General features: G+C 37.6%; 1 protein-coding gene across 3 annotated transcripts; it reads left to right on the forward strand.

Annotated features, from left to right (window-relative positions):
• The first annotated feature begins 181 nt into the window (after positions 1–181).
• Positions 182–22,360, forward strand: LOC110287760 (vomeronasal type-2 receptor 1-like). 3 transcript variants are annotated; one of them, XM_085835847.1, is made up of 6 exons: positions 182–532; positions 2,343–2,634; positions 4,265–5,134; positions 12,655–12,798; positions 17,424–17,547; positions 18,894–22,359. In XM_085835847.1, the coding sequence occupies exons 1-6, from the start codon at positions 297–299 to the stop codon at positions 19,874–19,876; spliced, it is 2,649 nt and encodes an 882-aa protein (XP_085691973.1). In that variant the 5' UTR covers positions 182–296; the 3' UTR covers positions 19,877–22,359. The 3 variants fall into 3 exon arrangements, with proteins under 3 accessions (XP_085691973.1, XP_085691974.1, XP_021009959.2); XM_021154300.2 differs by having other exon boundaries at positions 183–532; positions 12,655–12,885; positions 18,894–22,357; XM_085835848.1 differs by lacking the exon at positions 12,655–12,798 and having other exon boundaries at positions 18,894–22,360.
• The last annotated feature ends 364 nt before the right edge of the window (positions 22,361–22,724 follow it).

A 22,724-nucleotide genomic window follows, 5' to 3' on the forward strand; every position in this document is an offset into this window, starting at 1 on the left:
AACTTAAGGTAACTTTCAAACTGAATCCCATGTTTCGGTAATGAATAATGATTCATCACTGCAAAGTATACAGGATATCCAGGTGTCTCCTCTCAGAGGACTGTTCAGCTCCTATTCCAGATCCATAAATTGCAACTGATTGTGATATCTGTGTCTACAACATGAAATTATTTAGTCAGGAGTAGCAAACAGATCACTGTGTTAGACTCATACATACTCCAACACTCCATCAAGGTGCTTCCTTCAAACCTGTGTCACGTCAACACTTCCATTACCCTCAAGCTCACCACATAAACATGACTAGCAGAAACAAGTGCTTGATTCTGGGATTAACTGTATTTTTATGGGTTGGATTACATGCTCAAAGTTACATTGATACATGCAGGTTGCTGCGCAAGTTTAATTTGACTGGATATGTAGAAGCTGAAAACCATTCTATGATTATTGGAGGACTATTTCCTATTCACTCTAGAACCATCCCAATAAATACCTCTGACACGGAACTGGAATTCATATCAGCCATGTGTGAAGGGTAAGTCATGGAGAAATCATTTTTCTTCCTTCACATTACTCTGGGTGGCCTGAAAGGACTGGTTATCATGGGGCCTGTATTCCAGTTTAAGTTCTTCAAATCTGACTTTATCTGACTTTGTCAAAGTTTATAGAGGGAGAGGTTTTCTGTGGTTGGTTCTCAGAAAGTTACTCCTAAAAGGGTTCTCTGCTGATCACCAGCAGAAGAGTCTAAAAAGCTTGTTAGAAATAAAGAACCAGGGCTTGCATACCACATCTGCAGAAGAGAATCTACATGTTCAGAAGACCTCTGTTGGTGTGTGTGTGTGTGAGAACACTGAGGTTTTAGTAGCACAGGTGCTGCACCTTCACTGTTAATTTTTACAAGCTCAAGTTCAAATGTGCAGTCTGGGAACTCTGCTTTGTTTCTGAGAAAGTTTTCATAATAGGATTCTGACCTGCAGGAAAACTTCTTCCCCTACTGCTGGTTCCTACAAGATGTCATACCAAAAAAAAAAAAAAAAAAGGAATACCTAATACTCACATACAGCAGTTTTTTGTGAGAAAAACAAAATTGGGATAGAATAGATGTCCGTTAATATATGTATCTTATATATACAGAGAAAAATGTATGGGGAGTTTATATATGAATAGAATGCCAGAAATTAAAAGAAAACAAAACAATAGCCCATGAATTCCATTACCATCACCAAGCATTTTATTTTTATTTTATATCCAATTTTGGGTCATTTTGGAAAAAATTATGACTGTGTACATAGTATAGAATAGCAGAGACTGGAAGACAAGTAGGGCTTCCTGGCAGGCTGGATTAGCCAAGTCAAGTTCCAGGATCAATGAGGAACCCTGTCTCAGACAATAAGGTGGAGAGTGACTGAGGACTTGTCATTGGTATCTCTTCTCCACACATAACAGAATATGCACCCACACAGACAGGAAGGGAAATTCCAAATTGTGAATTAAGATCATTACATTTAGGTCTAGAATTTAAAGTACTTGTTAAACTGATGGTATAAAATTAAGTAGTCTAGCTAGATACAGAGGATATCAATAGAACAGTTACTTAAAAAACTGTTTTTCACAAGTTTTGTTAAAGTATGGTTAGAATTCAGGAGGAAAAGAGAACACAAAGAAGAGGTTTTGGTGTTTTTTTCACTTAGAAAGTCTTGAAAACAATATGGTGATGGACTACAGAGGAAATATGCCCATTTTTAATGAATACAGAAAAAATAAGAGGCTCACATTTATGTTTTATCATGAGAAGAGCAAGAAGAAAACCAGTTAAAGTTCTCTCAAAAGTAAGATGCATGGGGTAATTGAAACATAGGATACAAAAATTTACATGCTGACTTTAATAGCATCTGTCATAAGTATTTAATATATTAAAGTTCTTTTATTGTCATAATAAATATTCCATAGAAAATAAGCCAAGAATGAGAGAACAATCATGTCCCTAGGGACAAACAGTTAAGTGAGAAAGCCTGTTCTAAGGGATACTTAGGTGCATTTAGTGAAGATGAGTATGACTAGAAGAACAATTTTGAAAAGAAATAACCAGAAATTTCAAAACATTGTAGCATATAAGAGATATATAGATTATGAAAATGTAAACCAGACACATATAAAGACTGGATATGACTACTATTTGAATCTTTTATTGCACTATCATTTGTAAATTTGACACATACAGAAAACTGAGGTACCTTCAGCAAATGCTCTAATCACTCCCTTAACTGAAGCATCTTCCCTAAAAAGCTTACCATTTCCTAGCCCCCCTTAATGGCCACTGGCTCACAAATGCTTTTCCTTTCCAGGTTTAATTTCCGGGGTTTCCGCTGGATGAAAACCATGATCCACACCATCAAGGAGATTAATGAGAGGAAGGACATTTTGCCCAACCATACTCTGGGCTATCAGATCTTCGACACCTGTTTCTCCGTCTCCAAAGCAATGGAGACGGCTATGACACTTCTTACAGGACAGGAAGAAACGAAGCCCAATTATAGAAACAGCACGGGAAAATATCTCGTAGGAATTATTGGATCAGGAGGCTCATCCTTGTCAGTTACTGCTGCAAGAATTTTCGGGTTGTATTACATTCCTCAGGTAACTTGAAATAGTGTTCTATGTACTTAGAAAAATTTACAAATGCTGTGCCAGGAGGGGTGGCACAGGCCTTTAGTTACAGAACTTTGGAAGTAGAGGCAGGTGAATCTCTGTGGCTTCTAGGTCAGCCTGGTCTACAAAGTGAGTTCCAAGACAGTCAGGGCTATTACACACAGAAATCCTGTGTCAAAAAAAAAGAAAAAAGAAAAAAAGGAAAATAAAAAGGAAGGAAGAAGGAAGGAAGGAAGGAAGGAAGGAAGGAAGGAAGGAAGGAAGGAAGGAAGGAAGGAAGAAGGAAGGAAGGAAGGAAGGAGGAAGGAAGGAAGGAAGGAAGGAAGGAAGGAAGGAAGGAAGGAAGGAAGGAAGGAAGGAAGGAAGGAAGAGAAGAAAGTAGAGAAAAAATACAAACAGCATGTAGAAATTATTGCAAATAACAGTGTGGTCCAGAGAGGATGAATTAACCTACAGAGAAGTAGCAGCAGGTACCTAGAATTTCTAGATACATTTTTTCCATAGTTTTTAGTAAATCTGGAAAAATTCTTAAATCTTGTTTAATGCCTTTATATTAAAAACCAAAAAGTATAACTTATCATTATTTTAATTTTCTTGTGATGTAAAGAAAGACTCAGAAATTAAAAATAACAAGATTTTATTTGACAAATAGTTGGCCAAACCTCAGAAATCTGATATCATTTCTTCTTAAAGGAATACCTTCCATGATTCAGCTGTTTGTGTGATCAGAAAGGAGGATACAAATATTAGCCAGTGGAATAAGAACAGGAAAAGGGAGAGAGGAAAATATAACCCAGAAATAATGCAGTATTCATATAGAGGTAATAGCTAAAGAGTTATGGACCAAGACACTGGAAGTCAAGTCTTAGTGCATGAGATTGGATGGGAGAGAGAGTAACATGTTTTATGGGGAGGCAAGTTAGCAAATAGAGGATACACTACAGCAAAGATACAGAAAGAATGTCAGTAATACATGCTCACCTTATCTCCATGCCTAGGTTTCCCTAAATGCTAAGTACAAAACATTTCTACTGAGCAGGAGAGGAAGTCTTGCTTTTCTTCTATCTGCCTAAGTACTTTTCTGGTAACCTTGTAGGAGAATAATGTGTGGGCTTCTGGTTGTAGTAATCCATTCTATCTTCTTGCTCAAGTCAAGTTTTAGGACATACATACTCAGGAGTCCTGACAGCAGGAAACTAAGAGAAGAAAGAGCAGAATAGGAATAAGGGAGTAGAGGTGAGACCAGTAGAGCACATAAAAGACAAATTCATTCTACTGAGAAGATTGAGACTTGGACTAAGTCCATCATCTCTGCACATGAGATGCTAAAGCTGATGAAGAGACTGGATATCCTGACCCAGGGGAGTCAAAAATGTCCAGGATGGTGAAGGAAAATATCGGTTACTTTCCTGACAGTGTTATGGCCTCACCCATGAAAATTAATGATATTGAATGTCATCTTAACAGATGGCATCCCTGATCCAACAAGTAGAAACACCAGTAGAAAGTCATTGTCTACAGAAAGGACTGGTCACCTCCCTCCCTTTCAATATTCTAAAGATATAATTTAAAAGTTGGTTCCTGTTTCCTAATAACTATAAATATTTTTTGATTTTAGGTAGGCTATACTTCATCCAGTGCAATTCTTAGTGACAAATTCCAGTTTCCATCATTTTATCGCTCAATACCCAGTGATAAGATCCAGATTGAGGCCATGGTGACTCTTATCCTACACTTTGGTTGGGTCTGGGTAGGTGCTATTGCATCTGAGGATGATTATGGAAAATATGGAGTAAAATCCTTTAGGGAAAAAATGGAGACTGCCAACCTCTGTGTTGCTTTCTCTGAAACCATTCCAAAGGTCTACTCCAATGAGAAAATGCAAAAAGTTGTTAAGGCAATAAAGAGTTCCAGTGCCAAAGTCATTGTTCTATATACTTCTGACATTGACCTCAGCCCCTTTGTGCTGGAAGTGATTCATCACAACATAACTCACAGGACATGGATAGCCAGTGAAGCCTGGATTACCTCAGGTCTCATCGCAAAGCCTGAGTACTTTCCCTATTTTGGTGGAACTATTGGATTTGCAATCCCAAGAAGTGTTATACCAGGACTAAAAGAATTTCTTTATGATGTACACCCTAGCAAGGATCCAAATGATGTCTTGACCATTGAATTCTGGCAAACTGCTTTTAACTGTACCTGGCCCAACAGCAGTGTGCCTTACAATGTGGACCACAGAGTGAATATGACTGGTAAAGAAGACAGATTGTATGACATGTCTGATCAGCTCTGCACTGGAGAGGAGAAGCTGGAAGATCTGAAAAATACCTATCTGGATACATCACAGCTAAGAATCACAAACAATGTCAGACAAGCTGTGTATCTTATGGCTCATGCCCTGGATCGTTTAAGCACTTGTGACTTATTGGAAGAACAGAGGAATGATACAAAATGTTCACATATACCTGACTTTGAGCCCAAAGAGGTATGTTATTTGACCCTACGATAGAGCATGGGGTAAAACCAAAGTTTGCTGACAATTACATACCATTGAAATTGCTGATTTGCTTCCATATGATTTTAGAACATCAAAGTTTGTCTGGATGACTTGATTGTTCACTTTACATTCCCACTTTTTTTTTTTTTACCAAATTACTAGGTTTGTTGTCAATAATAAGAAATCTGTCTCACAAAAGAAAAAAAATGATGCCTTTTACAAAATATGCTTTTTCTTCACAGATATGAAACCTAAAAGTATCTAAGAGTTAAGCATGAGTAGTGACTCTAGTTACTTCCCGTGGTCTGTTTCCCATATCCAATATGCAACTTGTTATCTAAGTAACTATTTGGGTTTCATATACATCATGTTCGTGTTAGGAAAAGATTTGTATGTCCCTCCAGGTTAGGATAAGTCCTGGATATTATATATAATTTCCCTTAAACTCCAGAACTTTTTTTCATTTTTAAAAGTATCAATTTTTTTGATATTACATATATTACATATTTATCACATTTATATCCCATACTTGAAATTATACTTAAGCACTGTATTGGCATTATAAATAACCAAACATAAATCAGAGTTAAGTTTTGTCTTAACAATTGTTCATATTCATCTTGAAGAAACAACTAGAGGATGATTTCTTCATACAGTATAGTAGGAGGCACACAAAAGTATGGATGTCAAGGGAAAAAGATTATAGTGGTTATCCAGGATATTCACATCCACTGTACCTGTTGTTGATCTGCTGTCAAAGGATTCATGTTGTTGCCCAGTAGCCTGAGTGGTCTTTCCAAGAATATTCTCGTCCACAATTTCCTGATTGTTTCTGTTCATACCTCCCTCGTATAAGAAATATAAAACTTAAGCATCCCTGCCTTGGTCCTGCCAGCCACGTTCACTTAGCATCATTAATGTGGTACTTCTTCCCTGTGTATCATTATCTATTTACTCTTACATGACAACCTGTCATACCAGAGGCCACATTGGCTGGGAACCTTGCATTACCACTTAATCTTCTTTCTTTCTTTCTTTCTTTCTTTCTTTCTTTCTTTCTTTCTTTCTTTCTTTCTTTCTTTCTTTCTTTCTTTCTTTCTTTCTTTCTCTCTCTCTCTCTCTCTCTCTCTCTCTCTTTCTCTCTCTCTCTCTCTCTCTCTCCTTCCTTCCTTCCTTCCTCCCTCCCTCTCTCTCCCCTCTCTCTCTCTTTCTCTCTCTATCTCTCCTTCTGTCTCTTAAAAATTTTTTATTAGCTATTTTCTTCATTTACATTTCAAATGCTATCCAAAAGTCCCCTATACCCTCCCCCTGCCCTGCTCCCCTAGACACTCACTCCCACTTCTTGGCCCTGGTGTTCCCCTGTACTGGGGCATATAAAGTTTGCAAGACCAAGGTGTTGGCCCACACAACACTCAGTGCTGGCTCTTCTTAGTAACACAGGTAACATTCTTCATTCTGTTACCCCACCACCTTACCACACATTCTGACAACTCCTTTTATTTACTAATTTTGTTTTTTTTTTTTTTTTTTTTTGGTTTTTTCGAGACAGGGTTTTTCTGTATAGCCCTGGCTGTCCTGTAACTCACTTTGTAGACCTGGCTGGCCTCGAACTCAGAAATCCGCCTGCCTCTGCCTCCCGAGTGCTGGGATTTACTAATTTTTTAGTGTCTTCTTATCCTTGATATTTTTTTAAAGTTTTATTTTATTTTATCTTACTTAATATTTGTGAGTGATTCCTTTTGTGCATTTTTGTGCATCATAAGTATGAATATACCAACAGTGATCTAAAGAGGGAACTCAGATCCCCTGGAACTAGAGTTATAGATGGTTGGGAAGCACCACCTTGAGCATTTGGAATCAGACCTGAATTCTCTGCAAGAGCAGCAAATGCTCCTAATCAATGCTTCCTTCCTCCAGTATTTTTAGACTGATTTTTTATTTAGGTTTATCTATTTTTTATTATGACTAAGCTATGCATATACATTATTTGGTGATGATGTTGTATCTCTTTCTAGATGTATTTCTTTTATGCATAGAAATGTTTTGCCTAAAATTACTTATTTGGGCCACATGCATGCCTGACGCCAATGGAGATTGGAAAAGGGCATTAAATCCTCTGAAACTGTAGTTCTAGGCAATAATGAATTTCCTATCAGTCCTGGGTATCAAGTCTTTTCAACTACAAAATAAAAAAAAAATGCTATAAATATCTGAGCAATTTCTCCAACCTTAATTGTGTCCCTTTTAAATATTCCATATCAGGGGTTAAATGATATAATTACCTTTCATTATTATTGTTAAGTAATGCCACCATTTTTCTCACCAGAAAGTATTATATTTCCCTACAGAACTAATAGTTACCTTGTGGTAGTCACTCATGCCTCTACCCACTCTTTGCCACCACTCATGTGACTCATGACTTCTTCCTAGCTGAGACATTATTGCCAGGGATTCATAGCTAACTTCACTACATTGTGAGTTCCAGGCCCACCAGAGATACAGGGTAAAGCCTTCTCTATAAACTCAAATCAAAATGTAAACAGCAATTATCCTTCTAGACAATATTGTGCAGCTGTAACACTATCTTGCTTTCATTATCCTTTGCCCCTCCAATTTTAGTGACCATTGAAAATTAATCTTGTGCTAAATACATATGATACCTTTGCTGTTTGAAAAATGATTCTTTTGCCATTTTCTCATTCCAGTCACATGTTATCTGGACTTCTGCTTTTCCTCTACTAATTCTGGCTATCAAGATAGAATCCAGGACCGTTTTTCTTCTTCTATGAGTGTTAATCCATTATTTATTTATTTATTATTTATTTATTTATTTTGCTCCCCAAAACTTCCTAAGTGTTATAAGCCATTTTGAGTAGGGGCAAGGTCCTTTTTACTGAATTTCTCTCTGTTGTTTCTAAGGACTACCTATTTTGAAACATCTCAACAATACAGATTCATTCTGTACTTTCTCTGGTACAGATTTAAAGTCAACTATTTATGTAAAATATGTTGTTTCCAGTCACTAACATGGAACTTAGAAATGATGCAAAGTCTGAATGCTAAGGATGCTAATTAGAGTTTTATTAGCAACTTTATCCAACCTAGAATCACCTGAAAAGAGGAAATCTCAATTGAAGCATTTCTTAGATCAGATTGCCTTATGTCTGTAAGAGCTTGTCATTGATCATGATTGATGTGAGAGGGCTTAATCTGTTTGTGTACCACCTTCTCTAGGCAAATGTGACTGGACTTTATAAGAAAGATAGCTCATCATATTTATTTTGAGAGATTTATTGTGATAGATTAGTAAACAGAAATTCTCTGTGGTTATGTCTATTGATTCTTAGCCTGATTTCCATCAACGATGGTCTGTGACCTTGACGTGTAAACCAAACAACTCTTTCTTCCCCCAGATTGCTTTTTGTCAAGGTACTTATCACAGAAACAGAACAGAACTAGAACAGATATGTTCACTGGTACTAAGAAAGTTCTAATACCTACACAATGATAAATTAAACTTATTAGTTGTCAAAGATATACTTTTACTAGAAGTCCTTTGAATGTTTCTGTCATAATAAAGAACACTTTTGAATACTTAACAATGATCCTATAGCTAAACACTAAAATGGTCCTATAGATGAACACTAAAATGTTACATTTAAATTTTCAAAAAGAAGCAGTTATTGCATGTGCAAAAGTTTCAAAGATGGGGTAGGGACTACATATTATCAAGATTAAAGTTAGTCATTGTCCACATCAAGGGTAGTTGTTCTTCATATAGCACCTATGTCAACACTTTAAAAAAATTAACTCCTTACATTGAAGAATAGCATATAAACAGATAAGCCTGGTAAATTTATCAATGTAAAGCATTTGTTTAACAGAAATCAAAATAAATACACAGCCTTTACTTATGTTTCAAGCTTATCATACCGATAGACAGGCTAAAAATCTTTTCAAATTCTGTTACTTACTTGAGCATTTCTAAATTACCCTACTTTTTTTTCTTCTTTTTATATTGCTTTGCCTGTTTCTTCTCCTTCTTCTCCCACTGAGGCAAATTTACGATGTGTACCTTGTATCAATCTATGGGATTAGGGTCGTGCCCAATACTCACCTGGCATTTCTAAATTCTTGAGATGTTAGAAAAATGTGTCCTATCATCTAAAACTTTCAAGCAAGTGAAACTTTAGGAAGACTGATCTATGGAACAGACAAATTGTAGAAGTTTTGACCATTTATTTGCTTGACTATTAATAAGGAGTGGGGAGAACATTTCATGGACTTAGCACAAAATATAAGTTTTCATGATTTCTGACATACATTTCATTATAATAGAGAAGAATAGACAGGAAAATCATCAGAAGAAAAACAAGAGGCCAGGTTACACAAAGTATCCCCAGGGATAAATGATGACTAAAATACTATCTTAATATATTCACTTAGTAAATTCTTTTAAATGCATAGCCTTAATCCCTATGACAAATATTAGGAAGAACAATACAGTCTTGCTGATCTATAGAGTGATTGTGACCACACTAGGTCCTTTGGTTGAGATATCCAAGTGCAGCATGTACTGCAGATGAAGATCAAGGATGTGCCCTGTGTAATAGATTTCCTTTATGCTAAAGAAAGCATCCTTTTACCTATCTAAAGTTAATTAGGTGAGGAGTGAGTTAGATAAAGTTTGTTTTCTCATTGAGAATAAAGAATTCTTCTCAATGTCTCTGATCCTAGAGATTTAATTTCAATCCATGAACTATTATACCCCTGGGCTTGGCCATTTCTGCACAGTGGAAGCTTAGAATGCAGAGGCATACTCTCAAGGAAATCTCCTGGTAATGCTAAAAGTTGAGCTAAAGTGGACTGTCTCTGAGTGTGGTGGATTGTTTATTGTTGGGTCCACGAAGTAGAATTATTAGGTGGTGTGAACTTTTTGGATCAGGTGTGGCATTGTTGGAGAAATTGTCTTTCTGTAGGGGTGGTATATGAGAACCTCCTTCTAGTCAAGTGGGAGCCATGCTGTTCCTGATTTCCTTTGGATGAAGATGTAGAACTCTCAGCTCACCCAGCACCATGCCTGCATGGGCACAGCCATGCTTCCTACCTTGATTTTTAATGGACTGAACTTCAAAACCTGTAAACATTCCCAACTACACATTGTTCTTTATAAGGCTGCTTAAAAATGGTGTTTCTTCACCACAGTAAAATCCTAAATAAGATACTGTGAAATGAAGAATTTCCAGTTTCCTAAGTCAGTCACCCATTACCTCAACTATGCCCTTTTTAACATCTTTCTCCAATAACAACTGTGATGTGACAAACATTTTCCTGTGGAGATGCAACAGACACATCTACTTCACCCTAGATAGGGAGCCCTAAACATACCTCATTCAAACAGTATGAAAGACGAACTCAGTAAACCAATAATTGTATTGTGGTTACATAAAGGAATATGGGTGAGGGTTAGTTACAGAAGTAGAAACACCAGCAGGAGATGCAACACCAAGGACACTTAAGCTGGGTGAAATCTCCCAAAAACTGGGAACTTGGAACATGACCTTCAGGTAGCTCGAAGGAGAATCCTTCCTAAGTTGGTGTAAATAACTTCCAGGCAGCTCAGCTGATTTCTGTTTCCCCCCAGCAGACAGACTGGTCTCAAGAGACGTCTTTGCACCTTGTCTTGTCTGATTCTTCTTTGCACTTTTAACACATTCTGAGAAGCACTCTCAACTTTCCTTCCTTACTCTGGCAGGGCTTTATCTAGTAAATCTGCTCAGTTTCATGGACTTCCTAAAGCTAATTTGAAATACTTAAATTACTACTTAAAGATCTTCCCAGAAAAGATGAACTGTTTGAATATGGGAGGAAACTGTAACAGAGCAGCAACATAAACTTGTTGAATTTATGTTTTACCATCTGATTGTCCAGTCTCTCTACTATACTGAGGTCTTCACAAGAAGGAAATAATTGTCGACATTTCTATCCTTACACGGGGAAAGTGGGTGAGACAAATGAAAATATAAACATCTCCTGTTTCTTGATAAGGAGCTATTCTACTGATAAACCTTAGTATAAACTTATACTATGGTAAGAAAAACATACAATTCGAGTATATATCAAAAGTAAATTAATGTCCCAATTTTCCTGGATGTTTTATTTTAGAAACAGTTTAGCTTTAGCATTTTCTTTGACCAATGTATCAATATTTTTTATGGTATCTTCTACACCTGAGATTTTCCATTCCATCTTTTGTATTCTGTTGGCAATGCTCATGTCTACTTCCTTTTTTCATTCCTAGGTTTTCCATCTCCAGAATTGTTTCAGATTTTGTTTTCTTAGTTGCTTCTCTTTCTACTTTCAGGTCTTGAACAGTTTCATTTATTTCTTTCCCTTGTTTGATTGTATTCTCTGTATTTTTTATACTTAAAGAAGGAGGCCCCAAGAAGTCCATGGAGTTGACTTTACACTCCTAGAAGTGCAGGGAATATGGAACCCAGAGTTGCTACCTCCTATAGTCAGGCAGCACTCACAGTACAGGGATAAGCACAACAAGCTACCCACAAAACTTTTCACCTAAACTGTGTCCTGTCTACAAGAAGTGCAGGAAAAAGATGGAGCAGAGACTGAGGGAATAATCAACCAATAACTGGCTCAAATTGAAACCCATCCCATGCACAAGAACCAGTACCTGACACTATTAATACTCTGTTACAGTGTCAACTTTCCTCTGAAAGACTCCACCCAACAACTAATAGAAACAGACCCAGAGACGCACAGTCAAACAATAGATGGTGTTCAAGAATCTTGTAGAAATGTTGGGAGATAGACTGAGACTGAAAAGAGATAGAGACTCCATAGGAAGACCATGAGTCAACCAATCTAGTACCTTGGATATTCCCAGGGACTTAACCACCAACCAAAGAGCAAGCATGGACTGGATTTAGCCTCTCCCAATACCTGCACATATTTATCAGATGTACAGCTTAGTCTTCATGCTGGTACCCCAACAACTTGAATAAGGGCTGTCCCTGAATCTGTTTCCTGCCTGTGGATCCCATTCCCTTAACTGGGCTCCCTTGTCTGGCCTCAGTGAGAGAGGTTGCACAGTAAATTGATGTGCCAGGTATGATTTCCAAGGGGGTTGGAGACTCCCCCTTCTCAGAGAAAAAGGGGAGGGTGAGTCAGGGTGGAACAGTATTAAGAGAGAACTGGAAATAGACAGGAGCTGACATTGGGTTGTAAGTGAATGAATGAAGGAATGAATGAATGAATAAATAAATAAATAAATAAATAATAAATAGGGGAAAATGTAAATTGAGATTGTCCACTGCCAAAAGTTAAGGAAAATATGTAAACTTAGATTGCACTAATTATTTAATCCAGTATGTCCATAATGCTACTTACTGGGTTGCCATAATTTAGTATTTTCTCATGATATTAAAATAATAATGTGATTTTATTAATGAGATATCTTCGTTTAATTTTTTCTTCTGCTTCCTTATTAGCTACTGCCTTACTTTAAGAAACTGAAAATTACTACTCATGATGGAAAAGAAATAGAACTTAATGGCAATGGAGATGTAGACAGTGGATATTATGATATCCTCAATTGGCACATGGGTGATGCTGGAGAAATCACCTTTGTCAAGGTTGGAGAATACAAATTTAATTCTACAAAATATGAATTTGTTCTTCCAAAGAACTCATCGTTGTTTTGGAACACTGAATCTTCAAGGGTTAGTTGGTCTGACATATTTTGTTTATATGTAGACAGAAAAACACTATTTTTTCAGGCACTAAATAAATGCAAAACACCTAACATTTTTGCCATGTTCCAAATGAAATTCCTTAGTGTAGCATATGTTTTTCATGTTGTTCTTTGTTCTAGTTATAATTTAAAGAATCCATGCTTTACTAAAATATTTTACTGAAATTTTAATATATATATGGCCACTCCCATAATTTCTGTGTAACTATTAACCCAGCACATCTTGAAGGCAGGACAGATTTTGTAATAGAAATATTATGTGGCTGTGTTGGTACCTAATCCCTTCAATTGCCTGGTTAAAGGAAATAGCCATTTAAGGCTTCACATCCTCCACTGCTAGGAGCCTTAGCTAGAATCATTCTCTTAGATTCCTGGGAGTTTCCATTACACTGGGTTACTAGTTTGTCCAGTAGATGTTTTCCAATTCCAGTTAGCTGTCTCAGAATTCTCTCTCTCCATCCTCCCCCATTTGTTCCCTCCTGTTCCTATTTTTCCCACCATCCTACACCCAGGATGTCTATTTTATTTCTCCTTCACAGAGAGATCCATGCATCCTCCCTTGGGCTCTCCTTGTTACTTAGCCTCTCTGGGTATGTTGATAGTAATAGGGTTATCATTTACTTTACAGCTAATGTCCACTCATAAGTAAATACACATGATGTTTGACTTCTGGGTCAGGGTTACAACACTTGATTTTTTTTTTCTAGTTCCATCTATTTGCCTCTAATTTTCATAATATATTTGTTTTTGACAGCTGAGTAATACTCATATTATGTAAATGTGCCAATTTTCCCCTTTTTTATTGGGTATTTTTTTCATTTCCATTTCTAATGCTATCCCAAAAGTCCCACACACACTCCCCCACCCACCCAATCCCACTTCTTGGCCCTGTTATTCCCCTGTACTGAGGCTTATAAAGTTTGCACGACTAATGGGCCTCTCTTTCCACAGATGGCCGATTAGGCCATTTTCTGATTCATATGCAGCTAGAGACATGAGCTCCAGGGGGGTACTGGTTAGTTCATATTGTTGTTCCACCTATAGGATTGCAAATCCCTTTAGCTCCTTGGGTATTTTCTCTAGCTCCTCCATTGGGGGCCCTGTGGACCAACCAATAGCTGACTGTGAGCATCCACTTCTGTGTTTGCTAGGTCCCGGCATAGTCTCACAAGAAACAGTTCTATCTGGGTCCTTTCAGCAAAATCTTGCTAGTGTATGCGATGGTGTCAGTGTTTGGAAGCTGATTATGGGATAGATCCCCGGATATGGCAGTCTCTAGATGGTCCATCCTTTTGTCACAGCTCCAAACTTTGTCTCTGTAAATCCTTCCATGTTTTGTTCCCAATTCTAAGAAGGGGCAAATTGTCCACACTTTGGTCTTTGTTCTTCTTGAGTTTCATGCGTTTAGCAAATTATATCTTATATCTTGGGTATCCTAAGTTTCTGGGCTAATATCCACTTATCAATGAGTACATGTTGTGTGAGTTCCTTTGTGATTGGGTTACCTCACTCAGGATGATGCCCTCCAGGTCCATCCATTTGCCTAGGAATTTCATAAATTCATTTTTTTAATAGCTGAGTAGTACTCCATTGTGTAAATGTACCACATTTTCTGTATCCATTCCTCTGTTGAGGGGAATCTGGGTTCTTTCCAGCTTCTGGCTATTATAAATAAGGCTGCTATGAACATAGTGGATCATGTGTCCTTCTTACCGGTTGGAACATCTTCTGGATATATGCCCAGGAGAGGTATTGTGGGATCCTCCGGTAGTACTATGTCCAATTTTCTGAGGAACTGCCAGACTGACTTCCAGAGTGGTTGTACAAGCTTGAAATCCCACCAACAATGGAGGAGTGCTCCTCTTTCTCCACATCCTCACCAGCATCTTCTGTCACCTGAATTTTTGATCTTAACCATTCTGAATGGTGTGAGGTGGAATCTCAGGGTTGTTTTGATTTGCATTTCCCTGATGATTAAGGATGTTGAACATTTTTTCAGGTGCTTCTCAGCCATTCGGTATTCCTCAGGTGAGAATTCTTTGTTCAGCTCTGAGCCCTATTTTTTAATGGGGTTATTAGTTTTTCCTGGAGTCCACCTTCTTGAGTTCTTTATATATATTGGATATTAGTCCCCTATCTGATTTAGGATAGGTAAAGATCCTTTCCCAATCTGTTGGTGGTCTTTTTGTCTTATTGACGGTGTCTTTTGACTTGCAGAAGCTTTGCAACTTTATGAGGTCACATTTGTTGGTTCTCGATCTTACAGCACAAGCCATTGCTGTTCTATTCAGGAATTTTTTCCCCTGTACCCATATCTTCAAGGCTTTTCCCTACTTTCTCCTCTATAAGTTTCAGTATCTCTGGTTTTATGTGGAGTTCCTTAATCCACTTAGATTTGACCTTAGTACAAGGAGGTAGGAATGGATCAATTCGCATTCTTCTACATGATAACTGCCAGTTGTGCCAGCACCATTTGTTGAAAATGCTGTCCTTTTTCCACTGGATGGTTTTATACATTCTATAGTAGAGGGATATGTAGGTTGTTTCCTGCTTCATGTTATTATGATTATGCTACTATGAACATAATTGAGCAAGTGTCCTTGTGGTATAATGAAGTGTCCTTTTGGTACATGCCCAGGATTGTTACAGCTGAGTCTTCAGGTAGGTTGTTTTCCAAATTTCTTGTAAACTGCCATATTGATTTTCAATGTGGCTGTTCAAATTTTCACTCTTGCCAGCAATGGAGGAACATTCCCTTTGTTCCACACCATTGCCAATGTGAGCTGTCACTTGTGGTTTTGACCTTATCCATTATAAAATTGTAAGATGGAATCTCAAAGTCGTTTTGATTTGCAGTTCATGATGGCTAAAGAAGTTGAACATTTAAGTGTTCATGAACATAAAGAAGTTCAACATTAAGTTTATTGACATTTGAGATTCCTCTTTTGAGAACTCTCTGTTAAATCTCTACCCCAGTTTTAATGGGTATTTAATGGGTATGCTATGAAAAATCGTGGACATGTTGGAGGATCTTCTGGGTGTATGCCCAGGAGTTGTATACCTTGTTCCTCAGGTAGTACAATGTTCAATTTTCTGAGGAAACGCCAAACTGATTTCCATAATGGTTGTACCAGCTTGCAATCTCTCCAGCAATGGAGGAGAGTTCCTCTTTCTTCACATCCCCCCAGCACCTGCTGTCACCTGAGTTTTTGATCTTAGCTATTCTGACAGGTATAAGGTGGAATCCTAGTGTCATTTTGATTTGCATTTCCCTGATGACTAAGGATGTTGAACATTCCTTTAGGTGCTTCTTGATCATTCAAGTTTACTCTGTTGAGAATGCTCTCTTTAGCTCTGCACCCCATTTTAATAGGGTTATGTGGTTCTCTGGAGTCTAACTTGTTAATTTCTTTTTATATATTGGATATTAGCCCTCTACCAGATGTAGGATTGGTAAAGAACTTTCCCAGTTCTTTTGTTGTCGTTTTGTCCTATTGACAGTGTCCTTTGTCTTATCGAAACTTTGCAATATTATGAGGTCCCATTTGTCAATTTTTGATCTTATAGCATAAGCTTTTGATGTTCTCTTCAGGAATATTTCCCCTGTACTCATGTGTTCAAGGTTTTTCCCAACTTTCTCTTCTATAAGATGCAGTCAGTGTATCTGGTTTTATTAGAATCACTATATCAGATTTGTTTGTGGATCCATTTGCTTAGAAAATCTTTTCCCAACACTTTACTATGAAGTAATGCCTATTGTTGATGATGGGGTATGTTTCTTGTATGCAGCAGAAGAATGGATCCTGTTTTTAACATCCATTCTCTTAATCTGTATCTTTTTTATTGGAGAATTGAGTCCATTGACACTGAGAGACATTAATGGCAAATGTTTGTTAATTCCTGTTATTTTGATGGTGGTGGTGGGTGTGTGAAAATGAGTGTATGTGTGTGTGTGTGTGTTTGTGTGTGCATTTCCCTTATTTTGATTTTGTTAATGCAATAGTATTTATTTCCTGTGTTTTCATGGGTATATTTAATCTCCTTAGATTGGAGTTTTCCTCCTAGTACCTGTTGTAAGATTTAATTTAAAGAGATATACTGTTTCAATTTTACTTTGTCATGAAATATCTTGGTTTCTATATTTATGGTGATTGAAGTTTTGCTGAATACAGTAGTCTAGGCATTTGTGGCCTCTTAGAGTCTATCAGACATACATCCAGACCCCTTTGCTTTTTAGAGTCACCACTGAAATGTTGGATGTAATTTCTTTCTCTTTTATTTTGTATAATTGGTTTTGTTTTGTTTTGTTTTGTTTTTTTGCTTTTTGGGGGGAGGGGGGTTCAAGACAGGGTTTCTCTGTGTAGCCCTGCCTGTCCTGAAACTCTTTCTGTAGAATAGGCTGGCCGTGAACTCAGAAATCTGCCTGCCTCTGTCTCCCAAGTGCTGGAATTAAAGATGTGTGCCACCACTGCCCAGAGTGTATAATTCTAATACGGTCTTTGCTAGCTTCCAGATTCAGTCTGCAGAAAACTGTGTGCTCCAGGAACCCGAAAGGGGATTCGACCAGGACAACCCCTATGCTGCTTTGCTTGTATCCCATGTGCTGATGGATATGTGTCAGAGAAACCAGGTAATGATAGGGATTTTTGCATTGGTAATAATATTGTTAAATTAACCAAGGGAGGTCAGGGAACTTCTTATAAGTCTGTATAAAAAGATATAAGCAGCCTATAACAAAACTCAAGAAACCAATACAATTTAACACTGTGCAGTTTGACCAAAGGAAAATATTGGTTTTTACTTCTGATATAAGACAAGATCTACCACAATAAAGTTTGTAAAGAAACACCAAAGAAAATAAATAAAATGTGACATACAAGTAAATTCATAAAATCTTCAAATAACTTGCTTTTTTGGTCATATTCAGAACCTATTGAAGTTGGAGAAAAGTCACCAATTGTCTTAAGGTTCTAAGCACTGAAAGCACATGCTTTGCACACTTGCTGCAGAAAGAACTCCTATGAGAGCCTGCTCAGTTGCTGATCTCTGGAGGTAACTTAAGCAGGCTTGGTTTTGTGTACAGTGTTGGACCAGGTTTATTTATATTTCCATTTTATTTTTGATTGAAAAACCAAAGATTAGCTTTTCATTTGACAGATGGTTTCCAGAGTAATTGTGTAAAATATAATAAAATGGTCTGGGATGGAAAACAAGCACAGTGAAAACTACACAACTCCCTGGCACCAGCTCCCCAAGACTCCACACAGAATTGTACACAGAGATGTCAAGACCAGGAGTCAGAGTGATTGAAAGCAAATACCACTCTTTACCTGAATTTAAATTAACAATGAATGGACCCATTCCATCATCTACCATAACCTCATGTCAACTAGCTTTTCTTTGTTCACCAATGATTCTTCTTAGAGCCTATCATGAGAATTAGCCTTCTTAGCCTAGGGCCATGATTGTGGTTTGGTTTTCCCTCATTGGAATGAGCATGTAGAGTTGGGGACATTAGAATGGGCATATGTATGATTCTCCTCCATGAGGGGAACTGGATGAGAGAATGAAAACACAAGGGTTTTGACCAGGCGTGTCTCAGTCATTTTGGTTGTTTCATATCAGAAGCTATAATTTTCTCATTCCTGGGTTGTGCTGGAGTTAATAAAGAAACATACCTCTTTGTTCAATAGAGAGATAAGGAGAAAAATACAGTTCATCACTGGAAAAGACCAATTCAAGAAAGGCTCAAATTGAAAAGAAATGTTCAAATTCTGAACTTGAACACAGCCCTCAATCTATTACTGCACCTGTAGACACCAAGAATATTTCCCACTATTAAATATAAGATATTATATCTATTTTATAACAGATTTCCAGTGAACATTGTCCAGGTCTTTAACTTTCCTAGACTGTTCACAGTTAAAGGTGACAACTGGGTTCCATTGAAGTCAATTCTCTGTTTTTTGTCACTAGGACAAAGAGAATGTGATCCATGCGGTGAAGATGACTGGTCCAATGCAGATAAGAGCAAGTGTGTGCCAAAGCTTGTGGAATTCCTCGCTTATGAAGAGGCACTGGGGTTTACTCTTGTCATCCTGTCCATCTTTGGGGCACTTGTGGTCTTGGCAGTAACTGTTGTGTATGTAATCCACAGACACACTCCATTGGTGAAAGCCAATGACCGGGAGCTGAGCTTCCTCATTCAGATGTCTCTGGTTATCACTGTGCTGTCATCCATGCTGTTCATAGGCAAGCCATGCAACTGGTCCTGCATGGCCCGCCAGATCACTCTGGCACTGGGCTTTTGCCTTTGTTTGTCTTCCATTCTTGGAAAGACTATTTCACTCTTTTTTGCCTACAGGATTTCCATATCCAAAACCCGCCTTATATCTATGCATCCCATTTTTCGAAAATTAATTGTACTGATCTGTGTTGTGGGGGAGATTTGTGTATGTGCAGTATACTTGGTGTTGGAGCCTCCAAGGATGTTCAAGAACATTGAATTTCAAAATGTAAAGATCATCTTTGAATGCAATGAAGGTTCTACACAGTTTCTGTGCTCCATATTTGGGTTTGATATTCTTCTGGCTCTGCTGTGTTTTCTTACAACCTTTGTGGCACGCCAGCTGCCAGATAACTATTATGAAGGGAAATGTATCACTTTTGGAATTCTGGTTTTTTTCATTGTCTGGATCTCTTTTGTCCCTGCTTACTTGAGCACCAAAGGCAAATTCAAAGTGGCTGTGGAAATATTTGCCATTTTGGCATCCAGCTATGGCTTGTTAGGCTGTGTATTTCTTCCCAAGTGCTTCATTATCTTGCTGAGGCCAAAGAGGAACACTGATGAAACTGTTGGTGGAAGAGTCCCCACTGTTGACAGGAGCATCCAGTTGACCTCAGCTTCTGTGAGCAGTGAGCTTAACAACAGTACAGTGTCCACTGTTTTGAATGATTAGAGCTGTGAGATCCATGTGACATGCAAGGATGTCACCGTAGATGAAATCCTGGCTCAATCTTCCCTTTTATGTTTAAACTGAGGTAGCTTCTGTTGTTGTAGTGTAATATTGGTTGTGGTTGTGTTGATGTAAGTTTAACATGGTGAATGATATCTTGTTCTGTGACATGTCATTCAGCATTGAATGGAGTATCACTTATGATTTAAATTAGAAAGCATATCATTGGGATTTTAAAGTAGAAGGTATAACTAAAACTAATAAAAAAGAAAGTGGGGAAGAGACTTAAGCACATTGGCACAGGGGGAAATTTCCTGACAGAACACCAATAGCTTATGCTCCAAGATCAAGAATTGGCAAGTGAGACCTTGTAAAATTTCAAAGCAATTTTAAGGCAAAGGACACTGTCAGTAGGACAAAACTGCAACCAACAGATTGGTAAAAGATCTTTACCAACTCTATATCTGTTAGATGGCTAATATCCAATTCATACAAAGTACTCAACAAGTTAGACTCTGGAGAACAAAATAACCCTATTAATATGGGTTATAGAACTAAACAAAGAATTCTCACCTGAGAAATACCAAGTGGTGAGACACACCTAAAGAAATGTCCAACATCCTTAGTCATCAGAGAAATGCAAGTCAAAACAACTCTGAGATTCTACCTCATACCAGTCAGAATGGCTAAGATAAAAAACTCAAGTGACAGCAGATGCTGGTGAGGATGTGGAGAAAGAGGAACACTCTTCCATTGCTGGTGAGATTGCAAGCTGGTACAACTATTCTGGAAATCAGTTTAACAGTTCCTCAGAAATTTGGCCATATACTACCTGAGGACCCAGCAATATCACTCCTCTGTATATACCCTGAAAATGCTCCAACATGTAATAAGGACACATCCTCCTCTATGATATTAGCAGCCTTATATGTAATAGCCAGAAGCTTGTAAAAAAAACCCAGATTCCATCAACAGAAAACTGGATACAGAAATTGTGCATTTACATTATGGAGTACTGCTCAGCTATTAATAACAATGAATTTATGAAATCCTGAGGCAAATGGATGGAACAAGAAAATATTATTCTCAGTGAGGTAACCAAATCACGAAAGAACACCCATGGTATGTGCTCATTGATATGTGGATATTAGCCCAGAATCTTGTAATACCCATGATACAATTCACAGGCCACATGAAGCTCAAGAAGAAGGAAGACCAAATTGTGGAAACTTCAGTCCTTCTTAGAATGGGGAAAAATATCCATGGGAATAGATGAAGAGACAAAGTGTGGAACAGAGACTGAAGGAAATGCCATCCTGAGACTGTTTTACTTGGGCATCAATCTCATATAAAGTCATCAAACACAGACACTATTGTGGATGCGAACAAGTGCTTGCTGACAGGAGCCTGAATACCTGTCTCCTTAGAGGCTCTCCCAGTGACTGAAAAATATGGAGGTAGATGCTCTCAGTCAACCATTAGACTGAGCACAGGGTCCCCAAAAGAGGAGCTAGAGAAAGTACCCAAGGAGATGAAGGGATTAACATCCCATAGAGGGAACAACAATATGAACCAACCAGTACTCCCAAAGCTCCCAGGGACTAAACCACCAACCAAAGATTACACGTGGAGGGACCCATGGCTCCAGCTGCATATATAGCAGAGGGTGGCCTAGTTGGACATCAATGGGAGGAGAGGCCCTTTGTTCTGTGAAGCGTTGATGTCCCATGGTAGAGGAATGCTAAGATCAGGAAGTAGGGGTGGGTGTAGTGGTGAGGAAAGGTTGTGGGGAGAGCAAGGGAGATTTCTGGAGTGGAAACCAGGAAAGGGGATAACACTTGAAATGTTAATAAAGAAAATATCTGAAATGAAAAATTATAAATAAATAAATAGATAAATAAATAAAGTAGAGGGTATAAATACTCATAATTCATCAGAATATTTCAGTGTTCATTTCTTTTCTGAAAGGTTGATAATTGTACTTATGATGTATAAACAAAGCATTCCATAAGTCTATCAGTTTAATATCAGAGACTCCTTTACCACTTCATACCACAGTGCAGCAAAACTCTCTTGTCTGACACAAGTTCTTCACACTTCTATTTTTATTAACAATGGACTCTACAACAAAATGTCAATTATACTCCAACATATAATGGAATTTTTCTTGTGCAAATTTATAGTTTTTTGGTTTTGTTTTTGATTTTTTTCTTTTTTTTTTTTTGGTTGTTGTTGTTGTTTTGGTCTTTTGAGATAGGGTTTCTCTGTATAGTTCTGGCTGTCCTGGAACTCACTTTGTAGACCAGGCTGACCTCAAACTCAGAAATCTACCTGCCTCTGCCTCCCGAGTGCTGGGATTAAAGGCGTGTGCCACCACACCCAGCACAACTTTATAGTTTTAAAATACAATTTTATCTAAATTTTTAGCTACCCTTTGTTGATTAAGCTCATATGCATTTTTATAAAAGAAGCTTATTACAGCTAAACATATCTTCTTGTGAAAATGATAGCCTAATTTATAATATTATTTTATCCTTTAGAGTCAATGGTTTATCAAATATTAAATATGTCTTGAATCATTGAAAGATAATCTTCTCTTTGGCAAAGCATCCTATCTAAATATTTTCTCATAAAAGTATCTCAGAATTTGGGATGAAATTTTTTTGCTATGGGTGAGCACTTGGGCATTGCATTGGGGAATACTGTAGTATTAATTTCAGCATGTTGCATCAAAATTATGTGGTTCTTGTCTGAGAAGTTGTAGGAAGATTAATTGTATGACAAATGAAGCACAAAACATCTTCATTAGAGCTGACCAAATATATGCAGGATAGGGTTTAACTGTTTGTTT

The sequence above is a fragment of the Mus caroli genome, unplaced genomic scaffold, assembly GCF_978045245.1.
Source record: "Mus caroli unplaced genomic scaffold, Mus_caroli_1 scaffold_3, whole genome shotgun sequence".
Taxonomy (NCBI): Eukaryota; Metazoa; Chordata; class Mammalia; order Rodentia; family Muridae; genus Mus; species Mus caroli.